Below are 14588 nucleotides of genomic sequence, written 5' to 3'. Positions count from 1 at the left end.
CATATAAGCAGACAGACTCAGAGAGGTCAATTAACCCCAATAATCAAAGCTAGTTAGACTGTATGCCAGAATTGAAACCAGTCCTATAAACTTCCAAATATGAACACTATCTTGCAAGCCTACATTTTCCCCAAATGTTTTGCCAGTATCCATATCCACAGCCTCAGTGCTGACCTCTTTTCTTCCTTCATACCTAGGCCCTAATACAATCCTTATCTCTTCCAAATTCATTGCTAATTTCTGCTTTGTACCTGCTGAGTAAAACAATTAGTGCTTATGGTTGCAAATGCATTTGTTTCCTAATTGCCATGAGTCACTTTGCTATTTGATGTTGCTGCATTGTTCTATTGAACAGTAAATTATGCTTAAATACTTAATCCTGGAGGACAAAATGTTTGTGAATTTTATCTTAGAGTGGAATGCTCACACTCCTTCCACCACCCCTGCCCTGAATTTTATGTTTTGATATCTTCTACAGCTTTTCATTAAAATATTTTCATTAACAGCATGATTCTCTACTGCTGATATTGGAAGGTAGTTCAACATTTTCTCTTCTTTCATAGTTTGTTTATGGATTAAAGGTTGATTTGCTTAATTGGCAAGCAGGAGAAAACTACTGATTCTTGAAGTCTTTCACATAATTAGTCCCAAAGAAATGAAGTCTTCTGGGCAGCCTGGGTGCTCAGTGATTTAGCACCGCCTTCAGCCCAGAGCCTGATCCTGGAGACCTGGGATCGAGTTCCATGTCGGGCTCCCTGCATGGAGCCTGCTTCTCCCTCTGCCTGTGTCTCTGCCTCTCTCTCTCTCTCTCTCTTCCTCTCTCCCTCTCCCTCTCTGTGTCTCTCATGAATAAATAAATAAAATCTTAAAAAAAAAAAAAAAAAAGAAATGAAGTCTGAGAACAAACCCAATTTTTACAGATGCCTGAACACTAAGTTCTTGAAGTTCCTTGAATCCTTCCTTACTGGTAGGAATATTTAAGCCAGGAGAGTTTAGCTGATACTTTAGTTTTGGCTACAGGAGGCAATTCCAAATCCAGGTCAACTCTCTTGCAGCTGTATGGGCTTTGTCATATGGTGAGAAGCAAAAACTTGTTTAATGAAAAGCCTGCAGGCAGCCACATATGAATATGCTGGCTAGGAAAGTGCTATTGGTATAAACAGATAATCTTACTGTCTTTTTAAAGTAGTAGAAGACTTGTAATAAGAGCATTTTGATTTTTAGTGATGAGAATGTTATTATTTTGAAACTGTTCTTTCTAAAGAACTGAGAACCTGTGTTTGCTGTGTATAGATTAGTCTTAGAATGAGGTTTAGAAAATTTTGAAGACATTTTCACCATGCAGCAGAATTTCTAGCAACTTTGAAGTACTGCTGCAAAGATAACAGGTTAGGGGCCATTTGGTGAGTAGCTTCCCATAGGAGATAGACACGTAGGTGGTGGTGTTGGTATTCTGGCATTAGGTTAAAGGACTGTCATATTGCAGGAATTCCTGAAGGGTTTACCAGGCCTTTTATGCCTCTGTATATGCTACCTTGAGACCCCAACATACTTAATGTTGAATGGTTACAAAGGCTGCCGTGTGCAAGTCATATCACCTGAATCTAATATCTTTTTCTAGGTATGATTTCCTACTATGTCACCAGTGTTTTCTTGCTTCAGTAGCTGAAATGTTAAAATGGCTAGCAAAACACATGGGGAATTAATACAGCTGTGGGCAATGAGCAGTCAGTTTAAGTCCTAGGTAGGAGTTATCACTGCAAGCCTGACCAGGGACTGCTTATGTGTAAGTGTACCATGATTTACCTAATTTACCAATTTCCTCTGGTAACTATAGATGTTAGTAGTCTAACATTTTTTTTCTAAAAATTCCTACAGGCAACAAGTTTACTTTTAGACTGGTCTTTTAGGTCCTAGACTTGAAGTCTGGTGCTGTTTCCTCCTATCTTTTAATGCTGTTCCTTGCCCCACTGCTAGTTGAAAGTATTGATATTAGATTCTCTTTTAAAAACTAATGCTCTATGGGGATCCCTGGGTGGCTCAGCGGTTTAGCACCTGCCTTTGGCCCAGGGCGTGATCCTGGAGTCCCAGGATCAAGTCCCGCGTCAGGCTCCCAGCATGGAGCCTGCTTCTCCCTCCTCCTGCGTCTCTGCCTCTCTCTCTCTCTCTCTATGTCTATCATAAATAAATAAATCTTTAAAAAAATAAAAACTAATGCTCTAAATAAATAAAAATTAATACTCTCATATTTGTCATTTGTATCTTACTGTTAGTTTGTCTTCTATGAGAGTTTACTTATTATAAAAGGATAATGGCAGCTAAGCAATACTAAATTACGTTGCAGCCCTCTGCAGTAAAAGGGCTGCTGATTAATCTATAGGGGAGTGATAGTGTCGTGAGCTGGTGGAGGATTAGAGAGGGTACATTTAAAAAATGGGAATTTCCTATCATCCTAATATTTTCTTTAAGAACCTTTCATTCTATTGCAGTAACTTTACTGATGAATTTCATCTTATCCTCTCTGTTTAGAAAAGCATTCATATTTCTTGTCCAAAGGAAAATGCATCCTCGAAGTTTTTGGCACCGTACACTACTTTTTCCAGAATTCATGCAAAGAGTGTGAGTATTTTGATAAAATGAGCAGAGAATATAATAGCATGTTAGTTTTTCATTTTATCTGCTTGAGAGCTATAAACATATTCATAATTAATAGTATTTCATTTACTGTGTATTGTTAAGGTACCATAGAAGTGTGATATATTTGGCCAAACTGGTATTTGGGCCCACATAGAATATGTATACAAATCGACTCACTGGTAATCTTAGAGAATGGAATGGTCTGAAGTTTACTTATTTATGTTTTAGCAGAGCTGCATAATGGCTTTTGGAGAGTGATAGCAGCTGTGTTTGTATAATTCGTCACTGCTCATTTTTTCTGTCTCATTGCCTACGGGACAGGGACATTTTCTCAAAATTCCAAGTACAGCATATTGAGGAATAATTTTCAGAGGTCTTTGTGATAATGCCCTTTCGACTACCATGATCTTTTTGGAAACATAAATGGGAAATATGTGGATAAACTGATAATATTAAAGGCTTCCATTTCTTATTGTATGGTATATTTTACAAAGTAGCTATTTTTATCCTTAGTACAAAACAGATGTAGATTTAGTGATGAAAATTTAGGAAATACAAAAAGGTGGAAAATCACTCATATTTTACAACCTAAAGATAACTATTGTGAACTTTTGTTACAAAGTCTATATTAATAATAATTATAGTAGTAATAGCTAACATTTATTGATTGTCTATTATGTGTCTGCACCATGCTAAGCTTTTTTCATGCTAAGCTTTATATTTCAGTTAATTCTCTGTCTTTTTCTTTAAATATTTTACCAAAATAGGCTTTTATAGTACATGCTGTTTTATAACTTGCTTTTTATTCCTTAATAATATATTATTTACATCATTTTATATCATCTTTCTACATATTCCTTTAAGAGCTGCATAGTATTCCACTGTATCATTTTATGACAATTCATTTTTCCAGTCTTATATTACTTGGACTTTAAGATATTTTTCAGGTATTCCTGATTTCATATTTTGATAATATAGCTAACCCTTTACTCAGAAAGATAGGAAGAAATTAGAATACATTTATAAAATAGAATTGCTGAGTCCAGGGAATGCAAATTTTAAGTCTTTTGGTATATTCTCACTGACTTTGACTTAACTAATTTATTGAAGTAACTTGCTCTGCATTTTCTGTGTAAAATGTACTGACTGATCTCACAGCACATTTACAGCTTATAAGCTCTTCTCTGAGATCTGTATACTGCTGACAATACTGGTTAAGTCAACTGATCACCAAGAATAAGTTATAGTATCAGTTACATTGTTTTTGAAATTATGTTAATTAAATATGGTAAACCAATGTAGTATGAATATGAAAAGGAAGAGTGATTATATCTTTGAAAACTAAATTGAGGAACACCTGAGTGGCTCAGCAATTGAGTGTCTGCCTTCAGCTCAGGACGTGATCCTGGGGTCCAGGGATCAAGTCCCACGTTGGGCTCCCTTCGAGGAGCCTGCTTTTCTGTCTGCCCATGTCTCTGCCTCTTTCTCTGTGTCTCTCATTAATAAATTAAAAAAAAAAAAAAACTACATTGATTGCTTTGTAAAGACTTGATAAAGAAGAGGTTTTTAAAAAACTGTTAAAATAGGGGCACCTGGGTGGGTCAGTCTGTTGAGCATCTGGCTCTTGATTTCAGCTCAGATCACGATCTCAGCATCTTGGGATCGAGCCCAGCATCAGGCTACTGGCTCAATGCGGAGTCTGTTTGAGATTCTCTCTCATCTTCTCCCTCTGCCCCTTCCTCTCCTCATGCACTCTCTAAAATACATACATTTCTAAAAAACTGCCATAATAGTATATGTGGACAAAATAAATGCAAGATGTTAGGGAAAAGATTTTTCTTCTTAAATCCTAGGTGAATTTTTACTCTTAGATTGCTTTATAAATGTGACTAAAGATTTACCTTGCTTTAAAGAAATCAAGTTATGAATTATGCCTTTCGGTTAGTAGTTTATTACAGAAAGTCAAGGTGAAACTTCCTTGCAGAGATCAATAGACTAATGAAAAGATTAGTGAATTTTATGTACATTTATATATTTGAGTTAAAATATGGATATATATATATTATTTTTTATTATTTGCTACTTTAACTGAATTTTTTTTTAATTTTATTAATTTATTCATGAGAGCTACAGAGAGAGGCAGAGACATAGGCAGAGGGAGAAGCAGGCTCCATGCAGGGAGCCTGATGTGTGACTCTAACCTGGGTCTCCAGGATCACGCCCTAGGCTGAAGGCGGCACTAAACCACTGAGCCACCCAGCTTCCCTTTAACTGAATTTTTTGATTGATTGACCTACAAGTGGGCCCTGTCCATTGACTAAAAAGGCTTTTTTTACTCTTTAGCCTTTCTACCAATCTGACTTGACATTCTTTATCAATACTGAGTATTCAATGTTTTTTTCTTAAGTTTTATCAGTTTGAGAGATCGTATTTCATTGTTATTTCAATTTGTGTTCCTTTGATTAATCACGGATGACCACTTTTTCATATATTTACTGGCCACTCTTTGTGTCATTTGCTCATTTTTCTAAGTGAATTTTTTTCTTTATTGGTAAGAGCTCTCATATTAAAGGTATTGACCCTTTGCCATATATTTTGCAGATAGTTTCTTCTTGCTTATTGTTTATTGTTTGTTTGTATCTTGACATACAGATATTTAATATATGTAGATAATAAAACCCATCAATCTATTACTTTATGGTAACTATTTATGGCATCTTGCTTAGGGTAGCCCGTGATTTCATATATAGTCACTCTTTTTTTTTTTTTACGATTTTATTTGTTTATTCATGAGAGATACACAGAGAGAGGCAGAGAGAATAGGCAGAGGGAGAAGCAGGCTCCTTGCGGGGAGCTGATGCAGAACTCGGTCCCAGGACCCCGGGATCACAACTTGAGCCAAAGGTAGATGCTCAACCACTGAGCCAAGCAAGTAAGTGCCCCACCACCCCCCCGTTTTTTAAGAGAGGGAGAGAGGTAGGGGAGGGGCAAAGGGAGAGAGAGAATCCTAAGCAGGCTCAATATCCAGCACGAAGCCCAGTGTGGGGCTCGATCTAACAACCCTGAGATCATGACCTGAGCTGAAATCAAGAGTCAGACACTTAACCAACTGAGCTACTCAGTTGCCCTTATATATATATATATTCACTTTTAATTGCACAGCATAATGAGTAAGAGCATAGACTCTAGAGATACTCATTGGATTTGACTCCTTGAATTTGAATTTTGGTTCTGCCATTTACTGTGACCTTAGGCTGGGTGCTTAATCTCTATATTACAGATTTTTTTATTTGTAAAATAAAAGATAATAGAACAGATCAGTTTTGCAACCATGCACTATTGATATTTTGAGCTGGGTAATTCTTTATTGTGGGGGGCTGTTCCCCAATTGTGACAACTAAAAATGTTTCCAGACATGACCCAATGTAATGAGCTAATTTGTCCCTGGTTGACAACCACTGCAATATAAGAACGTAGTACTGAAGACCAGGGAGGAAGTGATAAACTTGTTGGCATAGTTGGAAAAACCTTTGGAGAAATAGGTCATTTTTTTTTCTTTTCTCCAGCTTATTTTATTGTAAGAATATAGTATATAATACATATAACATACAACATATCTCATAGGATTGTTACAGGGATTGAAACAGAATTTGGTCTGAAACATAATAAGCATGATATAAGTATTAAAATAATAAGTATTAAATAAAATTATAGTATTTTCTTTGAATTTTTATGTTTTTTTATTTTTTATTTTTATTTTTTATTTTTTATTTTTTTTAAATTTATTTTTCTCTCTTTTTTTTGTGAAGAAATTCTTTTTTTTTTAATTTTTATTTATTAATGATAGTCACACACACACAGAGAGAGAGAGAGGCAGAGACATAGGCAGAGGGAGAAGCAGGCTCCATGCACCGGGAGCCCGACGTGGGATTCGATCCCAGGTCTCCAGGATCGCGCCCTGGGCCAAAGGCTGGCGCTAAACTGCTGCGCCACCCAGGGATCCCTGTTTTTTTTAATATATATTTCAAACTTTATTTTTGTTATTTGCTTTAAAGTAGGGATCTAATAGGGCACCTTGGTGGCCTTAAGTGGTTGCCTTTGGCTCTGGTCATGATTTCAGGGTCCTGGGATCAAGCCTCGCTTTCGGCTTCCTGCTCAGTGGAGAGTTTGCTTCTCCCTCTCTTCCTTACCCCACTGTGTTCTCTCTCTCTCTCTCTCTCTCTCTGTAACTCTCAAATAAGTAAAATCTTAAAAAAAAGTAGGGATCAAACTTAATTCTTTTTGAAATGACTAGCATATCAAGGCACTGTAAAGTAATCCTTTATCTCACTCACTTGAATTGTCATATTTATCCAATATTTAGGATTATCCCATTGATCTGTTTTTTTTTGTTTGTTTGTTTTTGTTTTTTTTTGTTTTTTTGTTTTTTGTTTTTTGTTTTTTTTTCTGTAACTAAGAAATAGATCCTTACACTCTGACCTAGGTTTGCATCCTGGCCCCGTTGTGTCACCATGGGATATTACTTAATCACTTCTTAAACCTCAGAAAGAAAAATAGAAATAATACCTTTCTTACAGATCTTTGAGGGTATTATATGAGGGTAGTGTCTGTTACACATCTGGTACATAATAGCTATTTAATAAATGTTAGTTTCTTTTCCTCTTTAATAAATATTTGGAGAAAGGAGATACCTGGTATGACCTAAAATCTACTCTTCAGTGTTCTGTCACTTTGGAAGAACTGGATTATTCAGATTCAATTACTTTTTAGATCTAGGAATTAGGACTGCAAAGATATGTAAAACAGGTAAGGTGACAATATCCCTGTCCCCTCCAGGGACCATATTATGTTAACTGAGGGGATATAATAGAACAGTTCAAAGTTTCTCAACCATGCACTATTGACATTTTGAGCTGGGTAATTCTTTATTGTGGGGGGATGTTCCCCAATTGTGACAACTAAAAATGTTTCCAGATATGACCCAGTGTAATGAGCTAATTTGTCCCTGATTGACAACCACTGCAATATAAGAACATAGTGCTGTAGACTAGGGAGGAAGTGATAAACTTGTTGGCATAGTTGGGAAAACCTTTTGAGAAATAGGTCATTTTTTTTCTTTTCTCCAGCTTATTTTATTGTAAGAATATAGTATATAATACATATAACATTCAACATTTTAAAATTAAATTTACTTTTTTTTTTAAAGTAACATCGAGCTTGAACTCACACCCCTGAGATCAAGAGTCACAAGCTCTACCAATGGGGCCAGCCAGGTGCCCCCAAATTTACTTGTTTTGAGAATAGTTGAGAGAAGTAGGTCATTTTTAAGAATTATTAATTGTGCCCTTTTAAAAAAATTTTGGAGAGTCTTTTTTTTTTTTTTTTTTTTTTTTTTTAAGATTTTATTTATTTGGGATGTCTGGGTGGCTCAGCGGTTGAGCCACTGCGTTTGGCTCAGGTCGTGATCCCTGAGTCCCGGGATCGAGTCCCACATCAGGCTCCCTGTGTGGAGCCTGCTTCTCCCTCTGCCTTTGTCTTGCCTCTGTGTGTGTGTGTGTCTCATGAATGAATGAATATTTACTTATTTATTTTTAATAAATAAATATTTTAAAATATTTATTTATTTATTTATTTATTTATTTATTTATTCATGAGAGACCGAGGGAGAAGCAGGCTCCCCTTGGGGAGCCTGCTGCAGAACTTGATCCCAGGACCCTGGGATCACAACCTGAGCCAAAGGCAGACACTCAACCACTGAGCCACCCAGGCGCCCAATTGTGCCCCTTTTCTATTTCTTATTCTCCTTTCCTCTTTTTTAGTTCATTATTAGGCAATTTATCTATTTATTAATCTCCTACCATAATCCAGGTACTCTGGGCACTAGGACTCCAGCAATGAATAAAACTGTGGTGTAGTGCCTACCCTTTTGGGGTATGGGACCAAACAGTATTTGCTAATGACTTGAATATGAGATGTGAGAGAAAATGAGGAGTTGGGATGATTCCAAAAATTTCCAAAGAAGTGGATAAATTGTGGTGCCATTTACTAATTAAAGTCAACTAGTTGTATTGGTGTGAAGCAAGGGGAAATGAGAGTTTTGTTTTGAACATGTTAAGTTTGCTGTAACCACTATAGAGCCAAAGGTAGATGCCTAACTGGCATCTGATAGCACCAGAAAAATTGAACTATGTTGCTTTATGGATTAAATCTATTTCAGAGTTGGGGATCCCTGGGTGGCTTAGCCGTTTGGTGCCTGCCTTTGGCCCAGGGCATGATCCTGGAGACCTAGGATCCAGTCCCACGTTGGGCATGGAGCATGCTTCTCTCTTTGTGTCTCTGCCTCTCTCTCTCTCTCTCTCTCTCTCTCTCTCTGTGTGTGTGTGTGTGTCTCTCATGAATAAATAAATAAAATCTTTTTTAAAAAAATCTATTTCAGAGTGAGTAGAAAGGTGTTTAATTAAATGTCTTGTTTCTGGGGCCCTGCAAATTGGGACAGTAGTTGCTTTTATTGATATGGGTTAAATGGCTTTACTCACCTACCTACTGTTGTTAAGATACTTCATTCTTATTACCAAACTGCTGTCGTTTGGTATTTATTGAGTGGTCACTATGTACACAGTCTATGAATGTGTTAAGAAAATGCTGGACAGGCTCCTGCCTTGCTCAGTCAATAGAACATGGAACTCTTGATCTCAGGGTTATAAGTTTAAGCCCTGCATTGGGTATAGATATTACTTAAAAATAAAATCTTTCAAAAAAAAAGTTCTGGACATTTTTCTGACACAGCTTGTCATGTAGTTGGAGAGCCAGACATAGAGTTGAAAAGTTAATTGACAGCTGAGTGAAGTAAGTCAGTCGGAGAAGGACAAACATTATATGTTCTCATTCATGTGGGGAATATAAATAATAGTGAAAGGGAATATAAGCGAAGGGAGAAGAAATGTGTGGGAAATATCAGAAAGGGAGACAGAACGTAAAGACTGCTAACTCTGGGAAACGAACTAGGGGTGGTAGAAGGGGAGGAGGGCGGGGGGTGGGAGTGAATGGGTGACGGGCACTGGGGGTTATTCTGTATGTTGGTAAATTGAACACCAATAAAAAAATAAATAAAATAAAATAAAATAAAATAAAAAAAAGAAAGAAAGAAAGAAAGAAAGAAAGAAAGAAAGAAAGAAAGAAAGAAAGAAAGAAAAGTTAATTGACAATACTAATAGTCAGATTTAAGGCCCAATATTAGGGTGGTAGTATGATTTGGAGAAGGAAGAAAGATCTGAGAGATGGGTACTCCTGTACTAAAATGTGAAGGCATTGTCAGATAGAATGTCACATTAACCTCCGTGTCTTCAATACCCAGCAATGGTAAGCTAGGAGCAGAATGGAATTATTATGAAGATCAAATGATATAATGTATTTGGAAATGTTTTATAAATGATGACAAAACATGATATAATTAATTGTCATAATCCTTAAAATTAAAGGATCCACGATTAAGTTAATAGTACTTTTATTCCAGGGTGGTTCAGTTGCCTAAGCGTCTGACTCTTGATTTCAGTTTAGGTCATAATCTCTGGGTTGTGCGATCAAGCCCATCAGGTCTACACTCAGCAGGGAGTCTGCCTGAGGATTCTTTCTCTCCATCTGCCCCTCCCCCTGCAGGGGCGTACACATACATACTCTTTTCAAATAAACAAATCTTTTTTTTTTTTTTTAAGATTATATTTATTTATTCATGAGAGACACAGAGAGAGAGAGGCAGAGACACAGACAGAGGGAGAAGCAGGCCCCATGCAGAGAGCCTGACGTGGGACTCCATCCCAGGTCTCCAGGATCACGCTCTGGGCTAAAGGCAGCGCCAAACCGCGGAGCCACCCCAGCTGTCCCAAATAAACAAATCTTAAACAAACAAACAAACAAACAAACAAAAAAAACAAAACAGTACTTTTATTCTGAGGAACCAAAATAAAGAAGAAAAAGTCTTAAGGAAAAAAAAAAAAAGAAAAAGTCTTAGAAAGTATTAGAGTTGACAGATTATCCCTTTGGTTCCTTTTTTTAATCCCTTTAATTCTTACCAAACGTAGTCGATGTGGGTCAACTAGCTAGAACAAAGAAAAATGGAATGTTGGATAATTTTTTTTATGATTTTTTAAAGATTTATTTATTTATTTATGATAGACAGAGAGAGAGAGAGAGAGAGAGAGAGAGGCAGAAACACAGGCAGAGGGAGAAGCAGGCTCCAAGCCTGGAGCCCCACGCGGGACTCGATCCTGGAGTCCCAGGATCGCGCCCTGGGCTAAAGGCAGGCGCGAAACCCCTGAGCCACCCAGAGATCCCCGTTGGTTAATTTTTTTTTTAAGATTTTATTTATTCATGAGAGAGACAGAGACATAGGCAGAGGGAGAAGCCGGCTCCCTGCAGGGAGCCCAATGCAGGACTCAATCCCAGGACTCTGGATCACGACCTGAGCCAAAGGCTACAACCACTCAACCACTGAGCTACCCAGGTGTCCCTAGAAGGTTGGATAATTGAAGCCTACCCTACTTTTCCCTTAATAATTTAGGTATTATGGGAATCATTGTATTGAGAATGTGCCTGGGATTACATATCTCAGTCCTACATTTCTGGAATATTTGCAGCTGGGTATTTTTTAATAAAAATGATGTTATGTATGCATGTGTATGATTGCTTATGCATGAAGTGGTTGCCAGTGTTGGAACTGCATAAGTGAATCAGAATTTTTTGTTACTTATTCTGAAATACACATATACATGCAATTAGAACTTGAGAGGGAATGTAAAGTAGTAAATTGGAAACATCTTTGCTTTTCCTTGAATCTCCTTCTAGTACATGTTAGTTTTTTGGTTTTTGATTGTTTTTTTTTTTAAGGAAAAAATTTTTTTTTAAGATTTTATTTATTTATTCATGAGAGACACAGAGAGGGAGAGGGAGCGAGGGAGAGAGAGAGAGGCAGAGACACAGGCAGAGGGAGAAGCAGGCTCCATGCAGAGAGCCCGACATGGGACTCGATCCCGGGTCTCCAGGATCACGCCCTGGGCTGAAGGCGGCGCTAAATCACTGAGCCACCTGGGCTGCCCTGGTATCTTAATTTTTAAACAGCAAAAGATGGAAATGATAGAACTGATATGGGGAGAGTAAAACATTTTTAGTTGAAGCAAGAGACTATAGATGATTACAAGAACATCTTTATGTTTTGAGAAATAAGAGGTGTTGGCACTAACTAGCCTTGTTAGGAGATGGATAACACCTCAAACCTTCACATGTAAACACATGTCCTTCGTGCTGGAAAGCATAGGCTTGAAGTCTTGGAGGAGTGTGAAACAGGGGAGATCTTTAACATAATTTAGGGGAAAAAGAGCATTTCATAATTTATAACACCAGTTATCTTGTCTTGAACAGATAACATGCCTGGACATTTCCAGTGGAGGCGGCCTTGGTGTGTCTTCTAGCACTGATGGGACCATGAAGATCTGGCAGGCTTCCAATGGCGAGCTCAGAGTAAAGACTTTGGATATGTTTTTAGGGTCTTATACCTGGAAGGTGGTCTGAGAAGCCTTAGACTGGGTCACTGAAGAAGAGTGGTGCATTCTAAATTTATAGGACCACTGCACTTCAATTGGTCTTTGTTTTCCCATTTGTTAGTCTCAGAACCATCCTCAATCTTGATTTGCCAGAACTGATTAGGGCTGGAACAGTGGAAAAGCCAGGCCAGTGAATGTCTAAGTGGGTGGTCCCTTGGTATGAACTGCCTTCAGTGATCAGTTACTAAGACAGATTAGCTAGGTTATTATACTGATTATATGGCTAAGCCTCTCCAACCTATACAGAGGATTTTAAGAAGAGGTGAGTAAAGGAGTCCTGAAGCCTCCTCAGCTCCTTATATGTAGAACTAGACTTAAGGATGGCTGTTAGAACCTTGGAGTTCAAATCCATAGCATCTGTAGGCAAAGCTACAGGAAAGGGAGTTAACAGATCTTAGAACACTACCTGGTATACAAATGAGCTAAAGAGATCCTTTTGAACTTCCATAGTTTTAAAACCCAGCATGTAGGTGTAGCATGTAGACATTTCATTTCAGGGACCAAGGATATGAGAGGTAAGAGAATATCGGGGGATGGACAAGAGAACTAGCATGGAATTTTCTTTTGTTTTTCCAGAGAGTTTTGGAAGGACATGTGTTTGATGTGAATTGTTGCAGGTTTTTCCCATCAGGCCTTGTGGTTCTGAGTGGGGGAATGGATGCCCAGCTGAAGATCTGGTCAGCTGAAGATGCTAGCTGTGTGGTGACCTTCAAAGGTCACAAAGGAGGTAATGAAAGCTGAATTCTCCAAAAGGCTTCTTTAATGATCCCCAGAGACAAATCACCAAAAAAGGTGGAAAGAGAAGCTAATTAACTGCATAAAACACAGTTCCTCTAACTGGCCATTTAAATGGTGTATTTCCTCAAGGATTAGAAATTCCTTTGACACTGAGTCTTGTTGTTGCTATCTAGAACTAACTGCCTTACACAAATAGTTGTTTTCACAATTGATAAGTGGAAAAAAAAAATCCTCCCGAGGAAGTCATCTGCTTGTGTACTGGGAGAGAGAGAGATGTGTGCCAACATTTTCTCATTATTAGTCCTTTGAAGCTGGGTGGCAAATGGCTCTGTCACTAGATATCAAAGTTGGAGCTTGGTACTTACTGTCATTTCCTATGGATTTAAGTCACAGTTCAGATTTTTTTTTAAAGATTTTATTTATTTATTCATGATAGACATAGAGAGAGAGAGGCAGAGGCAGAGACACAGGCAGAGGGAGAAGCAGGCTCCATGCCTGGAGCCCGACGCGGGACCGGATCCCGGAACTCCAGGATCGCGCCCTGGGCCAAAGGCAGGCGCGAAACTGCTGAGCCACCCAGGGATCCTCCACAGTTCAGATTTTAAAAATGGATTAGCCATATAGCCAGTTGATACCAGGTTATAGAGACAGAATGAGAACATTTTCCATTTGTAACTGGTTGGTTTGTGGGAAAAAAATATAAATTAGAGATGTTTTATCTTTTTTTTTTTAAGATTTTATTCATGACAGACACAGAGAGAGAGAGAGAGAGAGAGAAAGAGAGAGAGGAGGCAGAGACACAGGCAGAGGGAGAAGCAGGCTCCATGCAGGGAGCCTGATGTGGGACTCGATCCCAGGTCTCCAGGATCACACCTTGGGTTGAAAGCGGCACGAAACTGCTGGGCCACCGGGGCTGCCCATAGAGATGTTTTATCTTTAATTGAAATGTTAAAGGTGATAAATGTTATTCTTGCTTTACAAGTTTAGATATTTTTGAAAAAGTAATAACATCCCCAAATAATTCCTTAACCTTGTTCCCTCCTTTGGAACCATAGTTCCAAATGTTATCTGTGCCACTCATTTGAGAATTAATTATATATTGCCCTATACTTAAATGGTATTTAAACTAGTCTTTTGCTTTGTGTACCTGACTATATTATAAATAACTCGTGTGGTTGAGTTTTAAATTTTAATATTTATTTATAATGATTTGTCAGGTTACATACAGATCATCTAGCAAATACATGTTAACCTTAGCAAGGTTATTTCTGAGACTATTAGTACGTAGATGTATTGAGAATGAATAGAAAAGATATTTGGAGCCTTCCTTGCATTCTTCCTGAAAAACTGACTGGTCTAAGGAGTCAAACTGGCCTGCATAAATGGGGAGTCCAGGAGACAAACAGGTCTAGAGGAACCCTGAGTTACTTCACATCTGGCCATCCTTCTGAATTTGTGAGGCACAGGGAAGTTTTACAAAGGAACAAGATGTAACTGTTCAAGAACGTAAAATGCGTATTCCGTGTCAGCGCACATTCAACTTAGGAATTCCTTTGGGCTACTGCAGTTGAGTATGCCTATCACATGAATCCTAAGTCATCCAGTGTTCTTCATTTC

The 14588-nt window shown here is 38.0% G+C and overlaps 1 protein-coding gene across 4 annotated transcripts in view; it reads left to right on the top strand.

The window, feature by feature from the left end:
* PAAF1 (proteasomal ATPase associated factor 1) overlaps positions 1–14588 on the top strand; it is a 41086-nt gene that overhangs the window by 4987 nt on the left and 21511 nt on the right. For 3 of the 4 annotated variants that reach the window (XM_025459035.3, XM_025459037.3, XM_049098890.1), the window contains 3 exons: positions 2530–2619; positions 12052–12150; positions 12810–12960. In XM_025459035.3, the coding sequence (XP_025314820.1) occupies positions 2530–2619; positions 12052–12150; positions 12810–12960 (340 nt within the window). The remainder of the gene's footprint in view (positions 1–2529; positions 2620–12051; positions 12151–12809; positions 12961–14588) is intronic. The other variant, XM_025459036.3, reaches the window with a different exon arrangement.

The sequence above is a fragment of the Canis lupus genome, chromosome 21 (genome assembly GCF_003254725.2).
Source record: "Canis lupus dingo isolate Sandy chromosome 21, ASM325472v2, whole genome shotgun sequence".
Classification (NCBI taxonomy): Eukaryota; Metazoa; Chordata; class Mammalia; order Carnivora; family Canidae; genus Canis; species Canis lupus.
The sequence above is the reverse complement of the archived record's forward strand: the minus strand, read 5'-3'. Positions and strand labels throughout refer to the sequence as shown.